This window comes from Hylaeus volcanicus, chromosome 5, assembly GCF_026283585.1.
Source record: "Hylaeus volcanicus isolate JK05 chromosome 5, UHH_iyHylVolc1.0_haploid, whole genome shotgun sequence".
Classification (NCBI taxonomy): Eukaryota; Metazoa; Arthropoda; class Insecta; order Hymenoptera; family Colletidae; genus Hylaeus; species Hylaeus volcanicus.
In genome coordinates this window covers 3,910,742-3,930,544 of record NC_071980.1, presented here as the reverse complement: position 1 = coordinate 3,930,544, position 19,803 = coordinate 3,910,742, and the positions used below count along the sequence as shown (strand labels likewise).

The following is a 19,803-nucleotide window of genomic DNA, read 5'->3' as shown; positions in this document are numbered from 1 at the left end:
TCTCATCGCACCGAACCGTAAAATCTGCTGCAACTGGTTCGCGCGACAAATTTTTCAATCCGTTTTACGCTCGAATACTCGTCGACTGATTGCTCGTTCTTTCATCGTTGATTACTTTTACTACCATTGCAAACCGAATTACCGTTTAATAGCGAAGACTAAACAGTGTCGAGCACTGTTGAAAATCGTATCGAAGGAATCGACGAGGGGTGCGCGTTCCTCCGAATTGAAAATTCTGCAGTAACATTTCGAAAAAATATTTCTAATTATCCGTAAGTATCGAGTATCTATTCTAACAATAATAAATTTTTCAAACACTTGCCGAAAATATTTTATTTTTCACGAATACCGTAAGCAAGAATTCTTATTTTCAAACGTCTACGTGTAGGGTTCTCTACTTCTTTTATACTTAAGCGTTTACGTGCTAACTTAATTACTTACTTTCGAAAATACTCATTTCTTTCTACTTTCGGTTCATCGGAGAGGGAAACCGTGAATTATCGGTGTCGACATGAAGTAAAAGCAATTTTCTGGTCATATCGTTATTATTATCATAAATATTCTTTCGTATCGTGACAAGCTGAGGAACATAACGAGCATCGATACCAAAAAGGTTGGCAAAAATTCGACTAGCTTTCTTTTTTGTCGTTCCGTTACACAAAGAATCGAGAAACTACGGCTGCGAACACGCGAGACACCTCTTGACACTTTACGCTTAATTACTTCAACTTTATTAATACTTCATTTCTTTTTTTTTTTTGTTTTCTCGTTTGTTTATACTCAATCGTATCTATCCGCTCGAAAATATCAATTGCACCGCTCTCTTTCACTGTCTCATGCGTTCTTCTTCTTTGCTTTCGCGAATTCTTTTGTCTCGCATTTTTCATCTTTTTTTTTTTTTTTTGTCTTCTTTGGCTAATCAACAACGAAACACGTTCGCTAGAACGTATCGCGCGTTTAGCTATCGTAAGTAGAAACGATGACGGTTTCAAAAATACTTATTACAATTAGAAAATCATGTAGAGTATTATTCAGTCGTTGCGATCCTTAATCCGTAATCCGTAACTAATACTAGCACACATCGCTGGTTGATAGATATTATACATATACATATACATTTATAATACAATACAGACGATTTCATCGTTTATCCCCGTTTTTGTTTCATATCCTCGTCGTCGCGGAAGAATCACAATCACTATTGGTACCAGGGACTTGTAACGAAACCGTAAAATAAATAGACGAAAGTATTATGTACATCACGTATCGATATTTTTTCGGTTATTTTTGGGAGACACTCTCGCGAAAATACGACGCTCGAAGATCTTTTTCACATCTATCATATACGATACGAAGAATAAAGAACATTTCTGTAAATTCATTTCGAATACAAACGACGACGATAGCTTTATCGAGAAAAGGGACGATAGTTGTTAATCAATTTCTTTATTCTTCACTTTTAAGGTAATACGTAATTGTAGGAGGTATTATTCACGATCAGTAACTAAAACGGTAGTGTACCGTGACGGTATAAAAATTAAATGGATTTAGCATAAATATATCAAGCAAATACAATAGAGAACAATGCGAACAATCGACAGAAGAACAACAGACGAACGAAAGAATAGGTATTGTGGGTAATTGGCAAGAGGATGGTATCGGAGTAGAACACGGGCTACGTGCTCAACTAAAAATGCTGTCCTAGGAAACGGAAGACGGGAATGGCGGTAGGGAACGCTTCGTTTGCTCTTTTTTCTCTGTCTGGATGAATCTCGATACATGCAGGAATCTGCAGCCCCATTTCCTTGCAATTATCGAAATTCTTCGCATAGAAACCCTTCGAAAGAGAATCTGACAACGGTTTCCGAAGCTCGTGTAAGACATGGCCGATCGTTGTTCGGAAATATTTTCTACATTGCATTTCAAACGAAATGTACACATATACAATTACTCGCGACAGTATCTACAGCTCAAACATGTACTTTACGTATTCAATCACTTTTAACGTTTCAACGGTGAAATAACCGATTCTAGTTTACTTCACTGTAAATAAAAAAAACTCTGCACGGTTTATTTAAAGAGGTACACGTACGATATAATCTGACAGAATGTCGATATTTCGTTGATATCAAATTAATCATTACTGTATACATTATATTAAATTTTCAACAAACTTGGAGAAGTTCGATGATTGACACGGCCCGAAATATCGAGATAAGATGCATATTCATGCTAATAATAAAATTTTCAGTGACTTTGCTTAGCCCCTTAACCTATAAGTACGTGCGAGACTCGTAGTCTTGTATTTGGGTCAATTGTAAATATTATGGGCTTGGCCCGTGGTACATCGGTCGCGGCAATCGTAAACATTACGGGTACGGCCCGTAGCGAACGATCTTGTTTACGTTTTGGGCCCAGGCTGTTGGAACGTAAATCGTAGGTTAAGAGGTTAAAGTGAATTAACGGAGATTCAAATTTTGAAACTGTTTAAATATTTGAGATATACTCTTCTAGGCGAGTAACTATATATTTCGTACATTATGCAAAGGTATCTTCCGGTAATAATGTATTTTCGGAGGTTTCGATCCGATCTAACTCAGTGTTTCTCAAACTTCACGTACCTGTGGTCCTCGTGGAGCAGAGGTGGGCAACCGGACTCTTTCGCGAGCATCAGCGCTCGATTCGGCTTACGGGCAATCGATGAACCAGGAACCGTAAGTCCCAACCAGTCTCAACCAGTTTATAGTTCGAACGCACGAGCAAAACGAGTCACTTAACTTTACACCGATACGCGAGGATAGGAGAGTAACGACTCGTACCTGCGATGTACACTAGAAAAATTCCGAACAATTCCGAACAATTCCGAGTCCCGTCTCGTTTCGAATTACGAGATCTCGCGCAGCCTATTACACACTGAACCGCTCCCCGTAAGCGAGCGCTGCTATACCCCCACTCTCGTTGCTGCTCCCTACTCCGTCATTTTCGCTGTGACGTCACTCCCACGAGATCGTCGAAGACCCACGAATCCAAAATCTGTTTATACCTGTTCTAGCGTAAAGTTAAGCTATCAACTGTACACCATATCGTTATGGTTTAAAATTTTTTATTCAATTATATCGAGCACCAGTGAAAATTGTTCATCATTTAATTTTTAGGCAAAATTATTTCATCTCAATTGACGAATAAAATTGGCTACTCTTTATTATTTTCAACGTAACTTGGCATTTTATGCGAACCGCAGTTTGAGAAACACTGACTTAACCGAAAAATTACCGATGTTGAGATAATTACGATTTTAAGTCCCAGGTTGACAAAAAAAAACAACAATTTTTTTAAATAATTTGTCTCACCGAAGGACAACGTAAAACGGACTCGGTCCACCATCGTGCAGAGATAGGCAAAACTTTATTCTGATAAAATTACAAAATGAACTTCCTAAAGATACGTATTAATTGAAAAACAAATTAATGTAAGTAAACAATTGTTTAAAGGCGAATGTGGAAGATGAATAATTTACGTAGTATAATTAATTGTAATTAACCAGATATTAATATTACATTAACACGAACAAATATTAATATTATTGTTGATAATAATATATCGATAAAGCTACTGTAAATTAATTAACTGTAATTTTAATTTTGTTAACACCTACGTTTATATAGGTCGATGTTTAAAATTTTAATTCAGATAAGAATTTTGGCCACCTCTGTTATCAGATGGGGAGCAACGTCCTGACTGAAAGTGGAACGGTGGTGAGTGCGCGTTAAGCGCGACGTTCAATGCAAACAGAACGTGACTGTAAATCGCTTTTATTATTCGTTACGTTCGCGGGACTGTTAAGCGCGGTTGACAAATGTATCGGCGGGCGAATACATTAAATCGAACGCCAAAATGTATTAATTTAATAAACCGAATACGTAATAAGCTCCGATAGGACGTGGATTGTGTCGCGAGCGAGCGGAACGAAATTTGGGTAACGAACGACCGTTTCAAACGGCCTCGAGCGCTCGTAAACAATGGCATAGCCAAGTGAGGGATGAAAAAAGAGCAATTCCGTCACTTCCCTTGCCACGAATACCCACCTTTTAAAAACTGAAAATTGTTGATACGTAAGTAAACCAATGTCAACTACATAATACCTCACCGAGGAATACGAAGGCTCGAGATACGATTCAATTTGAAGCAACATCGTTCGATAGACAAAAATGGTTACCTCTTGTGGTTTATCTAGTTTCATCGAGATGCCTTCTTTATTTGTCAAAGCTTCGAAAAACACCTCAAATAAATGTTAAAGAAAATGAAATTTCACACATAAAATGTCCATAAACCTTCTCTTTATATGTTCCAATAAAGTTTTAGAAAGCCTTTGAGCGTATTATGGCGCATCCATTTCTATTAATTTCCAGTTGCACTCTCGTTGGTAAATTTCTGGCCGCACCATTGCCCCATAAACCTCGCATCGCCGCCGTTTCAATCCGCCCCGTTACTCTCAGGTCATTTCGTCAGTCAGTTTTCCTCTCGCTCGCGAACTTTTCAACGGGTGCGAATATTCACGCGCGAGGAACGTGAGCGTTCGTTCAGCGTTCCGTTCCCCGAGCGCGGTTCATCGACCGACTTAAGAATATACGATGCAACAACAGCGCAATAACGCAAAGCAACGCCGTCGAATATCCGATTCAGGTACATCTCCTCGCACATGCACACGCGCACAAACATCCGCGCAAACGTACACGCGGTCGAACCGACGCGCAACGTCGAACTCCTTTTGGGGTTCCACGTCGAATCGATCACTTTTTGCCCTTCTACGTCAGGAACTCTGGTGGAATTGAAATATGACGTAGACCACGTAAAATTAGAAGGGGTTTTATGTCATCACTTTCCTGGTCTCAGATTTACTTGAAAAATGCAGGATAAGAAGGCTCTTGCAGTTGAGAGTTCGGTGTAATCATTTTTTCATAATAAGACTACAAAGTAGATACTTCGGAATTTTTTAATTAACTCTGGAATCGGCTAAGGATGACTTAAGCTCTCTATAATGTTACGCGAACTACGCTATATTTCAATTTCACGAAAATCCTTTGATCGATTTGGTGTGGAATGGCCCCTGGCTATACCAATCCGATCGAGTAACGGACAAAGAGATGGGGAGAGATAGACAGAGAGCGATAGAGATAGGTTATACACATATACATATATAGATATCCACGTTACGTTAGACGTTTCCGAGTGTTATAAAAGTACGAAAGAAAACTACTCGATTTCCCTCGCTCGCGTCGCGGCATAAACGTGCTACGCCGCTGCATACAGACGGTCCTTCGACAGGAAGCAGGTACAGCTCGGCTACTCAGAAAAGATCCCCAACGATGGGGGAACGTTGGCCACGCCTCTTCCCCCCATCAAGCGTCCCAATTGGCTCAGTCACTCGTTCGCTTCCTCCAAAGTCATACTCTCTCATTGTCCTTCAAATTCGTGACACCTGTCGGCGATAAACTTCTATCATCTGTAACCATCTTAAGCAATTTTTACGTGAAAAATATTTGTATTCTGTTCGACTTTCCTCGGCGATTTAGGGTTAGGTCGCGAAACAAGAATATGTTGAACCTTACCCTTTCACTTTACTTTCCCTATTTATTTTTTATTCTCATTTAACGCCGTTACTATCTACTACTACACGTAAAGTTTTCACGCACTTGAACTTGTATTTTGTCTCCTCGTGACGGGAATTGAAATAGTTGCACGAATTAAACAAGGAAAATGTCGAAGAAATGAATATCGCATAATGGTAATAGCTCGCACAATTTTTGACACGAACTTGTAGATAAAGCACTTTTTCCATCACAAACGCGTAATTGAAAACGAGATGGATAAGGTTAGTCTCGTACGTATATTCTCGCGTACCCATGCAATAAAAACGTTAAGTAAAATCAAAAACTGTAACTCGATAGATTCGAACCGCTAGGTGACTAAATAAATAGTCGAAAAATGATCAAGTTAAAATGACACGTCAACGCTTTCCCAGTCATCAGGTTAAACGACGAAGCCATCCACGAGAACCCACGTCTCGTTAAACGATCCCGTCCCCACTCTCGCTCAAAGCGCTCAAGCCACGCCCCCCGGGGATCGTTTTCAAGCGTTCGAGCTATACACAGTACAATAATAAAATACTCCTCGCGTATTCTTGCAATCCCTTTCGCTGTCTTCATTCTTCCCGGTCGACACGACCGCGAAACACGCTCCAGTTCGTTGCTCGGACTAATTAAGGCCGAGTCAGGCCTCCCACCGCGATCCTCTCGCAGCTTGCAGTCCCCTTCTCCGTCGCTCCACTCTTTTTCTCGCCTCCGTTATTCTTTTCTCACGGTTTAAGACTTCAACGGCATTGTCTCTTCCCCTTCCATTCGAACCGAAACGATGGCATTTCCCCGCGTCCTCCCGGAAACGGGCACGAATCACGTGCGTCGGCTGTCACCAGGGAGGACAACCCACGGACCGCCGTGTTGACGGAGACGTCGCTCGAAGCGGCCCCCAAGGACTCTTACAAGCACGTCGATTTTATATAAAACAGCTCCAAAGCGCGCGTATTGTAATGCAGGCGTGGTTAACGAATGATGATCAGAAGGAACACGAGCAGCCCCAGAACCAGCCGCTGGGACGAAGACCGAAGTGGCGCCGTGGAATCACCCAAAACTGGAAACATAAAGACTTCATTCTCGATAGGCAAGATGAAATTGGAAAAAAAAGTATCGTGTCTTGACGTGATCAGGTTTACAATCAGAAAGCCAACATCAGGCACTTCTTCGTGAATTTTCTGATCGAACACTGGTAATAATACGTAGTTCCTTAAACTTTTGCGTTTATTTTATTGAAATAAACTCGAACACGAGGTCGAAACGCGTAATAATCCAAATCGAACAAGCGATTGTAACAGACTGCATTTTAATCTCAAATTAGATTCGATTTCTACAAGAATGCATATAAAAGGATGGAATGAAAGTTCGTTGTTGACATTTCGATATGCCGAGGTCGTATCCACCGCGAAAGTGTCTCTTACATAATGCACCCCGTGAATTCGTGTTCGTACGCTTTGAATATTTATATTCCTTCTCGTCGTTCGCAAGTGTACGTTGGAACAGTGTTTCCTACTTTTCTTTCGATCCTTGCACGACTTCGAGTTCTATTTATCTCAGTGGTCCTCATCTTACCTCATTGCTGCTGGCGAGAGTAACGGTATGATTATTCTTCATTTATGATAACCACTCTTGATATGTTATTGCACAACTTATTTGACAATAGGTTTCTCAAACATTGAAGCAACGTTCTATTCGCTAAAATAAAATGAAAATCAGGAGTGACTAAATTGCGTTCGACGCTTCGTTTGTGAGTAATTAATTGGCTAAAGTAATGCGTAAACGGTGTCTGACGCGAGAAACTCATACTACTGACAGCGCGCTAAATGCCGTTCGCCCTCAGGCAGTGGAATGAGTCTCTTACGTCAGACACCTATTACGAATACCTTCAACGATTAATATGTATATCGAACGTATAGCCTTAAACGCAATTTAGTCAACCTTGACTTTCATCTTCTTTCGACTCGTAGGATCGCTCGACAAAATTACACGCCCTATACATACAGGGTGTTTCGTTTATCCCACGTCGATATTTTTTGATCGGTAGGTTTTCACTGGTAACTAACAAGAAATAAATTTCGAACACATGTATATTGGCATTGATGCAAAAATAAGTTGCAACATCTGCTAATGGTAGCTCTCCAAAGAAATATAGCGTGACCTCACTAGAAAGAGGGGGATAGAGAGGTATACGGTTCCCTTTGAGAATCGCTGAGCTGGAATGTTTCGAATTTCGAGGCTTTTCGACCGAGGATCACGGGCTTCTTATTTCTCGCGTCTCGTACACAGGCTTGAGAATGGTCTCATTGTAGGTTAGCGAAAGAGCACGAGAGGGAGGGGGTTCCCCGGGTGCACGTACGAGATGGCTGGTACCGTTCTTAAGACGGAATAATTTACCAACATCTGCGACGAGGGATCACGTCTTTCGGGCATCCGTTCGCCAGATCCGGGCACTTTCTCTCGCTGACACTGGTCCGTTCGCCGAAATATTCGACCATTCGAGTTTACGGAGCTCGTGGACGGGGGCAGCTTTTAGCGGTTTCACGACTCCCTGAGCATTCCCGAGCGGTGTGTATCGGTCGACGAGTAAAAAAGGCCCGACCAGTTACTCGACCGACGTAAACGAACCGCAACCTAGATAAATTCGCAAACTTCGCTGCGTTCACGCGGAGGATGCATAAGTACACATCCGTCAGAGGAAATCGGCCGTGCCTCGAGCCAACCTCTGTCTATCATAGTCAACCCTTATCCGACAAGTTTCATTTCTCCACCGACAACAACGTACCCTCTTTATCAACGTGCGTCGACTCTTTCGTCTTTCAAACTACACGGTGCAAGCCAACGCGTTCGCGGCCACCGACGTAAATTTACGTCACGTTTAAGTTCGCAGCTGGCCTATCATCGATGTCACATTACAGCAAGGATTTTAGGATTTGCGTGTTTATGATTGGATCAGCTCTCCGAAAAATGATGAATTTCGAAAGTTATTTTGCGCTTGGTAGAGCTTGTTACGCCACTCTACTTTGTCCTGTTCCATTTTCTTCTATCTTCGAGGAACAAGAGTTTCGGCGCGTCTAAACAGAAATAGATGGTTCCATTAAACGGAAGGTGCCGTTTTACTTTGCGAACGTACCATAGCACTTATGCCAAAAATGAAAATATAGGAAGGTGGAACATCTTCTGCCACTCAACTTAGTGAAGCAATGCACAGTTGTCTACCCAAAGTAATAAAAGATCTAGGAAGATGTCAGCCAGGTACTATACACCCGGAAAGTTCATAAAGTGAACGATGATCGTTCAGGTAGCTGGAAGTACGGGGGGATGAGAGCGTCTGAGGAAAGTAAACGAAATCGTAATAATCCTCGAAATTAAATTCGTGCGAGGGGTAACGATCCCCGCCGACGGATCGTCGTACGCGACGAATTCTTTGAAATTCCGATGAGAAAAATTCGAGATCCCGACGGGTGGCGAATGGAAACTGCTAACCGACGGTTTTCGTCAGTTCGCCGTTGAAACAAAGTGCCAGAAGTCGGAAATGCAGCCTCGCCAGGCGTGGTAGAGGATCCTCCAGGCCGCGAGGGTGTAGGGGCCGGGAGGGGTTGGGGAACGACGCGCGGAAGTTTCAGAATTAATTCGTGCCATTTTGCCCCGCTAATATATCCCTGTAGTCAGCGATGTCGGGGGCGCTCGCCGAGCTGCCGAGAATTGAAAGTAATAAAACCCCCGCGCTTTCGGAACATAATAACGCAAAAAATTCAAATCGAGGGACCGCTTACGCTTTAATAGACGCGCCCCTCGAATGGATTTGGGTCATAGAATTTCGATTCGCAGCCTTTCGTACTCGATGATGGATGGATGGATGGATGGATGGGATGGATCGCTCCCGTGCATCGTGAACTGCTCAAATTTTTATTTTCTCCACTTTTCTTGTTTATTTCTGATTTTTCCATCGAACGGCTCGACGACAAGACGCGATAAATAACGCGGCTAGAAATGATTTTCGGTCGCTCTCGATGGGATTACCGTGACTTTGCAGCGCTCGATCCGATAATTAACCCCCCTCTAACCGCGCTCTCGAGCCCCCGTCACCCTGTTACCCGTACGACTTGATTTACGCCCACGAGTTCTCGGTACAGTCGCGGCCCGATCAAATATTATTCAATGCTCTTCGAATGAATTAACGCGACCTGCTCCAGTCACGCTCCGAGAGGCTTCGAATAACATTTGAACGAACCCGCGGCTGACTGAACCGTAACCCGTTAACAGGGGCTCGCTCGGTCTCGCGTAAATGAGGCCTAATTATGACACGGTTAATCGCCCGTCCCGCGTTTTACAATGCTCATTTGTCCCTGGTTAACTTAGTAAATTTAAAGGGGGAAATTCGAAACAACCATGTTTCGGTAAACAACGGTCCCCGACAGACGGTAAATAAAATAAACGAACCACCGCGCGCGCGCTGTCGTTAATTGTTATCCATAATTGTTATTCTATTGCTGTTATTGTTGAGGCATTCTCGTCGAATGTTTCAGAAATTGATTGTCTACGCGAGAAACACGGCTTCGAGGATGCAATATAAAGAATGTACGAATCAACCGCGAAACTGCCAATTTATTTTTTCTCAATTATATTTCTCCCGTCTCTTGCACACCACAGCTGACGTCGGAATGTGTTCGCGATACAGCTTCGAGACAATATGCAAATGAAGAGTTACGAACTTTACTTTGAAGTGTAAATTTAATATTCTCGAGGCTTCGAGTTTCATCCGTGACAGAGCACAGTATGTTTATCAATGGAGTACCTGGAAGGGTTGCTTGGCCTTAGGCGACTAACGTAATCAATCAGTATGTCGATAAACGTGTCATCGTCAGTTACTCAAAGGAAGAGACGGTTGATATGTGTTGTGTTCCCATAATCTACGCCCTAACTATAGAAATTTTCGAAACTCGCCGGGATGCATGATCGATTCCTCGAGCACTATTTATCGATTACGCGAATGATAGATGAATTGCTAGAGGTTCAAGCACTGGCTAACGATTTAATGGTTCCATATTTGCAAACACGAAATTCAAGACGGTCGTTAATAGCGAAACAAAGGAATTTCAATTTGCGTCGTTGGAGGTGAGATGGTATCCCTGCTTCATCCCCTCGGCAACCACAAAGGATTTATACTGTTTCCCACGGCGCAGAAGGAATTCGAATTCGGAAATTATCGATAATAATTAGAAGAATTACTTGGTTAGTTAATAAATTTACTGTCACAGGTACTTGTTGCTTTTTTCAAACTGTAAATGTGTGAATTACATCGTAGAAAATGTAAAAATATAATGTCGCTGTTATAAAGAGAGATAAACATATTTTTTTATAAGCTTCCGTCTCAAAATTTTCATTGATAACTTGAATCAGTTAAATTTCCAACTTCGGGGTCATTTCAGGGAAATAACCCGCAGTCGAACTCATCCATATCAATTACGCTCGACGATCGACGGGGATATTTCGTCCGGTTGGAAATTAATGATCTCGATAACTCTGAAAAAGATTACCTGGAAGGTAAAGCGACAAAGTTCGTCCTTTAGGAGCCGTCTAATTACGTTCCACAACTTTTTTGCACCCGTCGAATCCGCGGGGAGATATTCAGCAGTTCTGTTTCTGGTTGGTTCCCGCCTCCTCCCGTTCCTGTTACTCATTGTTGCAATTACACGGGTTAGTGATTAATTCTCCCGCGAATCCCAGCTACCTGGCTCGTGGACCAGAGGGGTGTACTTTGATTCGTAAAATGATCGTTCGCGATCTAACGAGCAAATATTTCATTTATCAGATAACTTACTTTTCTCGCTACCAGCCAAAGAATCTCGTGGGTGGAGGGGACGGTGGGGGTGGGGTTGCCTCGAATGGAAACTAGGAGCCGGTCTATAACGAGGCAAACAGCTAACTCAAATAACGAAACGAAGTTTTTGCAGGCTGCGATTGGCGAATTCGAACGTGCCGTTTTTGCCCCCCTCGCCCCCTCCACCAATCCCCGATGATACGATTTCGATTGAATTGTGATCGTGATGATATATATACAACTCGCGTGCATCGAACAAACTCCTATCCTTGCTATAGTTCTTCTTTTTATTGTGTTTGTTTTTTCTTTCAATCGATTTGGGGGATGCTTGCGAAAATTGTACTACTTAAGACATTTCGCCTTTTATTGGTGTTACCCGTTTGACAATCATTTTTACTGTTTAGGGAGAAGAAAAATATTCCGTGGGAAGGTGGACCTCGCACATCTGATCATAATCAAAGGATTCAAGAAATATTCTTTTATAATTGACATTTTTCACCTTTTCTTTGTTTATCTAATTTATGATTTATTGAGTTTTTGGTAACCTCGTCTGCTTCATTGTTCTGTATTTATTGAATTTGAACATTGAATTTTGCAATGTCAATAATACCGATATACGTCAATTTGCATTAAATTTACTTGTAACGAAATGCGAGCCACTCTACTTTCAATAGCATGAAATAATGAAACAGTAAATGAAGAAAAGAATGAAAGTGATACTGTGCTCAAATAATAATTAAAATTGTATCGATAAACAACACACCGCATAAGATAATTAAATTTCCATTTAGAAATGTATAATTCTCCGAAGAATATAAATTATTTTAACCGAATAAATTGAATCGACTCGATGCTTCGCTATTTAAAGTAAATTAATAAAATATTACCTCGGTGAGAACCTGGAGCATGCGTTAATTTTCATTACGCTCTAACAAATGCGAAGATATCCTGCGTTTCTTGCGATGCAATAAGTAACAGAAAACTAATCGCCGGACCTGTTGCTTCGCGGAACAATATCTTTATCATCGCTATCCATGAGAGACGACCGAGTTACAAAATTACTTTGCGATTTCCTTCGAGTACTCTGTTTACACAGATTAGCGGAAACCATTCCCGAATATGGCATTTGAATACTTTAAATGTTTTAGTGGACGGAGTCGTGCAAAAGTTTTGTTTGGCACAGAGAACTCACGCGGCCGAGATTCGTCATTTCCATTTAAGGGGTTAATGGAGGCTCAGAGTTCGGAGTACAGTTTCCAGTGCACCGATAAAAATTGTCCGTTTGGCTAAAAACTATAGCTCTGAAATTCAAGATGAAGTACAGGATTATCCATGGAATAACAAACATTAAAGCTTAGTATGTTCTCTTTAAAAAGTCGTGGCATCATTAAAAAAAGTACGTAACTTAAGGTCTGACTTTGCTATGTACTTCTCCTTTGATAAAACTCGAGAAAAAAACAATTGTACAAACTCCGTACATGACCTCAAGGTTGAGAAATTTTAAAGGCCTCAGTTGTCTTTCACAAAGTTCACGAACATTGAAGTTCGCTACTTCGCAGACGTTCTCAAGTGCTCTTTTAATTTTAAAAACCTCGCACAACGTCCTAACACTTAAAAATGGCCAATTAACATCCATAAGATAACGTGCGCTAATTATTTCACGCTAAAAACGGAACCTGGACCACAGCGCGTCACAGTCACCGTCACCGTCGGTCGGTCGTCATCATTGTTGTCGTTGCTGCTGTCGTTGTTTTCGGTCGGGCGCTTCAAGCCCCCCGTGGCTCACTTGACGCGAAATAATCCAAAGCCGCAACAAATATCCTGGAATGCGTCGGGAATTATCCTCGACCGCAGCGTCGGATTATCTGGCGTGAAACGAATTATTTGATGGCGTACCAAGCTATTTGACGTTAACCAGGATAACTCGGCCTGGTCAGATTATCCGAACCGCGGGATGGACAAACAAGCGGATGCCTCGGCGGTCGGTTGCGCGGTTCGTCAGGCGGCCGATAAAGAAATTCGCCTAACTCAACCTTACATCTCCAATCATGGACGATGCCATCCGCGATGCCTCGTGCACAATGGGACAGAATCTCAAAATATTTCATTAAAAACTGACAAGAGTTTTCAGATTTGCGTGAAATTAGTCGTACGTGGGTCTTTGAGGTCTTCGGATTATCAATTCAATATTTTTTTGGTACATATCGTATGATACATCTAATTTTCAGAGTTTTATCTGTTTTCTCTGGTTGTGGTCAGGCCGTTGGATATCTGCCCCGCTATGGGGCAGTCGAGTGCTTTAACGGGTGGGAAATCTATTTCGTTAAGGATTCGCCGCACCTGGTTGCGCCCTGGTCTGGCCGCATTAGCATCTAAACAGGAAATTTTAGTCGTCGGAAAATTGTAGCATACTCCCGCGGGTAACCAATTATAAACTTTCTTACAGGAACCACCCTCCGAGGAAATGTAGTTTCTCACCTTCGGTTCGGTGCTCCTTCTCTCGCTATTTTCGGACCCGCTTCATATAAATTTCACGGCTGTCTGTCTGTTGAACTCCTTGCTAGAGTCGCGATCCCTGAACTTACGACACGACGTTATATCACAGACGATGATCAATCTTGCTAATTAAAAGGCATCTTCGGAAACGTTACAGGCACTTATCCGTTCCCTATTAACCGTTACGTGCCTGCCGTTAAAGCTTGATGGAATTCATGGATATTGACATATGTGACGACTAGTGCTCGATGAAGTTGATATGAAAAGTGATTAATTTTACGAAAGATAGAGAGAAAATATGTTTAACTTTTTCATACGTAAAATGAGATTAACTGATTCCTAACTGATCCATATGAAATATTTTGAAATGAAACCCCACTACTTTTAAGTACTCTTCGAATAAAGTACCATTTCAAAAATCTATTGGAATAGATTATTAATTTACTGAATACTGTTTGGAATAATGTTTCATCTAGTTTTGACCAACCTGTTGGTTTCGGTATACACTAGTCGCAGACAATTTGAATTGTTCAAATTGCAGCAATCGCAGTCGGTACGAACATTATTATTTAGACTAATATACGTTTCTACCTTTGTCGTTGGTTCCGATAGATGCGAATAATTGCTACATGGATAATCGTAATTTATAGTTAAACCGTTGAAATACGTAAAATGTAATTAAACGTTTTATTTTACGATGTTAAAGTTGAAAAGTCATTTACGAAGCTAGGAATATCAAGGTTGATATTATTTTTGAACGTACCAGCTTTCAAGAAATTCAGCTTTTTATTTGTAACAATGCAAGTGGACTCTTGGGATATCAGTCGTTATACGCTACGCATATTTGTTAAAGGAACTCACGATAGGAAATAAAAAGCTGAATATCTATGAAACGATTGGTTTCGTGACCTAGATATATTTACTTTGATCTTTTCTACTGTATCTATAGATCTGTATCATGTATACGAGACGTATACAAATTCATAGTGAATCGAAATGTTCGCTAATTCCACATCTAAAGGAGACTTTGGTAGAAATGGTCTCACCGACCCCAGCAGAGATGAGACGAAACGCAAATTCCTTTTCCTCCCGTGAAGCATTAATCGTTAATTAAAACGTCGCCACATAATTTAAGAGGGATAGGGGAAGAATAGACGACGATGCTTGGAAGAAGGGGAGCGGGGGAGAAATGGAATAAGATGAGAGAAGCATAGGGAATAAGATAAAGATTGTATGTCATAAAGAGTAGGATTAATGTATCGTAGAAACAAACTACAGTACCAATGGGAATATACATTCTAAGTGGAGAAGAGCGAAGTCATTGTTATGGGCACAGGTTACTACTAGATGAGAAAGATGTTTCTCTAATTCGTTGAAAATATTAAGTACATGCTGAAGAATCATCGAGATTTTTAAGAGTATAAAAGTACGCTTAATTCGCGAAGATTCTTTTGAATCTGTTGATTCGGTAGAAAATTTAACGAAAACATAACATAAGCAACGATGTGAAAAACATTCAGATTCTTTCAGGTAGTTTCCTTCTTGGACCGAGTACTAATTAAACAATGAATAATTTTTCAGAATAATGAACAACTCGAGGATGAGAAAGCATCGTTAACAACAGGATGAGACTTTTCTCAACTACTTCTATCTGTGTAATGAAATTACATCGATCACGGAGAAAGCGAATACTGAAGACCTCGACAGCGTAAAGGAGAATTTGCTAAAAACACCAGATCTGATGTGATCTAATCAATAATGGTAGAAAATAGTTTGAAGTTCGCAGACCACAATGTGCTATTAACGAGACAGTATCAAGCACATTTAGGTACGCAAATTTAGCTACCTCTCCATCCTCTGTAACAGTACTACGTAAATTGTAGACTAAGCTAACTCTGAAATTTTCAGGAGTATGCGATAGGATTTCCTGAATCTACTAGACCAAGCCAATCGATACTGCTCCACAAGGTACACGAATTTGTGGACAAAAACGTGCCAAAGCGCGTTGAAAAGGTCTTTCTAGATCCAGGAGGTGCATTTTACAATTTAGGAAGTTGGTCAAGGATTCGAGGGTAAATTTCGTCAACGATATAATCACAGATTAGATAGCTTCGTTTGGCTATCCCTATAAGAATAACATTTCCACATAAATTGTAAACTAAGGAAACAATAAAGTCGTTGACAATATGAGAGGATAGAGAAAACTACGAGGGAATACTCTCGTTATCAAAAATTGTGTTATATAACTAGGTACGATTCTGAACGCATAATGTATTTAAATCGGGTTGAAATGATGAGTCGAATTTATCGGATTTATGTAACCAATACTCTTGCAAAGTCGTTTAGATGTATTAGTCGAAAGTATTTCTCTAGCAATAGTATTAGGTATACTTAGGTGTGTTGGCCAGCTAACTCCAGTTATGTAATAGTTTACACAGGTTGTAGGGCTAATAGAGACCAAAGTTTTCAATGGTATAAATCATATATTGAACCTGCTGAGCCTGGCCAATCAATATTCTACCTGGATAGTCAAACATTTCTCGACGAAATCATGCCATTAACAGGAAATAGTAAACGAGCCAAACAATGAAATCTTTGACAGATAAGAGAGTGAAGTAACGAAGAAGCATTCACAATCAGCGAGATAGGAAAGGTACTGGGTTTTCCAGACTTGTGCAATCAATACTTCAGTGACAGCGACATTTGGGTGGTCCTCTTTGTCAACATTTTCTGATGAAGAAGTATTATATACATGTTATAAGTATCATATAACAGGTTTTCAAGACTAGTGTAGCCAATGCTTTGGAATATTCAAAAAAATCGGAGCTTAAAGATGTGTCATTATGATTAAGAGTTTCAGCTACGTCTACCTGTACAGGAGTATTGCATGGATCTCAGATTGAACAAAAATTCGATAACAGTCGATCTGATGTCTATTTGATACATGCCAAAAGATAGTAAAAAGATACATGCTTCGTGAAGTACTTGATACAACAGGGTAAGGTCTCACTATTTTGCTAGGTTCGTGCAACCAATACTCCGTTACCAGGGATATTTGTAAAAATACGCAGGAGTCCTATCAACATCCCACGCCACGCAAACAACCAATCATTCGACAACACAAAGAACTCGCACTTGATACGGTACGCATATCAGTGCCCGCGTCAGAAATCAAAATAACGACGCAGATACAACCGCCAGGAAACATAAATTCATGCTCGACCAAAATCGACAGTCGGACGCGCTGATTCGTCGAGGGATCGTTACCTTTGACTCCGACCTGTCCGTCAGGCTTCTGCTGTCCCGTTTGGAAGTTGGGCGGCGGTTGGAGGTAGTTGATGCCGACGATGGTCGCTGCGGGCTCGTAGTGTATCACCCTGGGCCTATCCTCCTCTACGCTGACCTCGGTGCTTCGCCAATAGATGTTGTATATGGAGGCGCTGCAACGTATCTTCAGCTTGCCCAGGGTGAAGTGTTCGTGTGTTAGGAGAAACTGAAGGCCGATCTGGGAGATCTGCCACTCTGATTCGTTGGTGTCGAGGGGGCTGTACGTGCGGACGTGGGACTCCAGCGGCTGCTCAGGTGATGGGTAACAACGTGCGAATCGGTTAAAGAGGAGAAACCACGATGATCACCGCCCCCCCCCTCCCCCCTCCCACCTCATCCCCCCTCCCCCAGTTAAAATTCCCTGGCTCCCAGCTCACCGCCGCGACACGTCGGCGACTTAATTCCGATAACTAATTCGGCCGGGTTAAGCCACCCGTTTTAAGGACAAATTTCCGCGATTAATCGAACGATCCCGTCCGCAACGACGGTAGTCGTTCGTCGCCGGTCGGGTAATCTAGTCTGTTCGACGTTTAAGGATCGTCGCTTTAACCCCCTGCGGTTCGTATGTCTCACGCGATGGGGCTGTCATGCCTTTCGTAGCAATGTTCTACGTGGCTGGCAAAGTATAGAGGCTAATCATAAACGACGATTAGCGTTGGGTTCTTTTCACCAATTGGTCTGTGCCAGGCAAGAAGGCTGCCGAAGTTCGGATATAGAAAAAGTCTGACTCGGAAGATGTATTTTGGAAATTACGGGGGGAGCCAATGCAAACTGGTAGCTTCAGCTTCTTGTCTGTGGACGGCTAAAGAAACAATGGCAGAAGAAAAGTCAAGTAAGTATTACATGTAGCCGATATTAACTAGTCAACCTTCACGAACGCCAATATGAGCAGAAACATCGAGCATTGGTCAGACGCGTCAGCCAAGAGCCCTGTTTAATTCTAAGTCTATCTCCTCGAAAACAAAGACTCGAATCGAAAAACTTCACTGTACATTTTCGAAACAGCCCTAACCAGATAATCGATCTATGTATCGATCTGTACCTCTACTCGACACACGCCCAGCGCAAAGGTGATTTTTGGAAATAAAGACGAAACTTTCGACAGGAGGAATTGGTATCAAACTAAAATTGATGGTTCTATATTAACTGAGAAGACGCCAATTGCATTCTGTAGATGCACTGTTACAGCTGCAGTAAAAATAGAGCGAGAACGTCGATCAGATTGAGCTGGCCAATATGTTTCCCACCGAGTTTTCTTTACTCTCACTTAGCAAGAGATACAGCTAGTTCTATTTTCCCACAAACATCCTTCGAAAACTCGTCCTTAAAGCTAATTTAGACAGCACTCGTCGAGGTCCCGAGATATAGAGAGATATTATAAAGACCAATATTCTGTAAAACATCGATCGAAAACCGCAGCGACACAAATATATGCACACTTCCGCGTGCCAGGAAGTGTTTCACTTACGAGAAGATAACAGATACCCTGTAGCTAATATTAGTTTAAATTTGCGCGTGCCCTAGGGATAGATTTGTACCGTGAAGGTTTAAGTCGTTATCCTTTACTTCTGAATGTCGGGAAAAATCCCTCGAACGAATAACAAAAGTCTGCCTAATGTGTTATTTTACGCGCTGTACAGGGAAAGCAAAACATTTTCTTCTTTTTTAAATACCAAGACTGTTTTTAGAGCGGGCCGTTCTTAAGAAGCTAACGAAGAATTGGCAGAGAGTTTCGAGGTTGTAGAAAAATAGCGCTTTTCTCGCGCCTTTTAGCCCGCACAGGTAATCGAGAATGGAGTGCGCAACGAAAAATTCGTTTTTTCAATAACAATATATTTCATCGATACGAGCGCATCGTAAAATGAATCGCCCGACGAGCTGACAGAATTGTATTTTAATAGCTGCGTGTCACTGAAGAAACCTCGATTGGTTTTTTTTTTTATGACACCGCAACATTTAAACAATAGCTTTGGAATACACGCCCGATTTTCTGCGGGAAACGAGCGTCGAGGACGAAATTCGTTTGTAAGACTCTGTTACAAATAAAAAAAAAAAAAAAAAGTTCGACCGCGATATCAAATATCCATGCTTCGTTTGAATTGAAACGAATTCATCTCGAGCACAGCTGTCTAAAAATAAGCCCACAAAATGCCTCAATGCGAAACAATTTTTCCTGCGTTCCACTTCTATCGCAGTTCTCTCTGTGAAAGTCAAATTTTTATCGCCGCGTCTATTGTTTCGATACTCTCTTTCTCTGAATTTAACCTGTATCGTTGAAGTCACCATTGTTTGCTCGGAGAGAATTTCGATGTTTTCGTAGTTGCCATTTGACGACGGTATAAGTGCGTTCTGTGGAGTGATTTATCAGCTCGCCGACATAGAAAAGGTCCTTTTATCGTGTAAAAAAATTGTTTGATGAAAGGGATTGGTCAATATCGAGGGAAATATATAATAAAGTAATCGATGCTTTGTAATCTTTCTTTGTTTCTAATTGTTTAGCTAGACCGCACCTTGCGTTATATGTTTCAT

General features: G+C 41.4%; 2 protein-coding genes across 5 annotated transcripts in view; both read right to left on the bottom strand.

Moving 5' to 3' along the window:
- LOC128877174 (choline transporter-like protein 1) overlaps positions 1-2,758 on the bottom strand; it is a 65,677-nt gene extending 62,919 nt beyond the window's left edge. The window contains exon 1 of one of the 2 annotated variants that reach the window (XM_054124252.1): positions 2,622-2,758. The gene's annotated coding sequence lies outside the window, so the exon portion shown is untranslated. The remainder of the gene's footprint in view (positions 1-2,621) is intronic. The other variant, XM_054124258.1, reaches the window with a different exon arrangement.
- The window catches only part of LOC128877175 (uncharacterized), a 56,372-nt gene continuing 37,095 nt past the window's right edge, over positions 527-19,803 (bottom strand). The window contains exons 5-7 of one of the 3 annotated variants that reach the window (XR_008457202.1): positions 17,215-17,521; positions 13,930-14,119; positions 8,840-13,823 (exon numbers count right to left, since the gene is read on the bottom strand). Coding sequence is in view for 2 of the 3 variants with exons in the window: in XM_054124261.1 (XP_053980236.1) it covers positions 6,599-6,687; positions 17,215-17,521 (396 nt within the window). In the remaining variant the exon portion in view is untranslated. Of the gene's footprint in view, positions 6,688-8,839; positions 14,120-17,214; positions 17,522-19,803 lie in introns of those variants that run through there. The other 2 variants (XM_054124261.1, XM_054124262.1) reach the window with 2 other exon arrangements.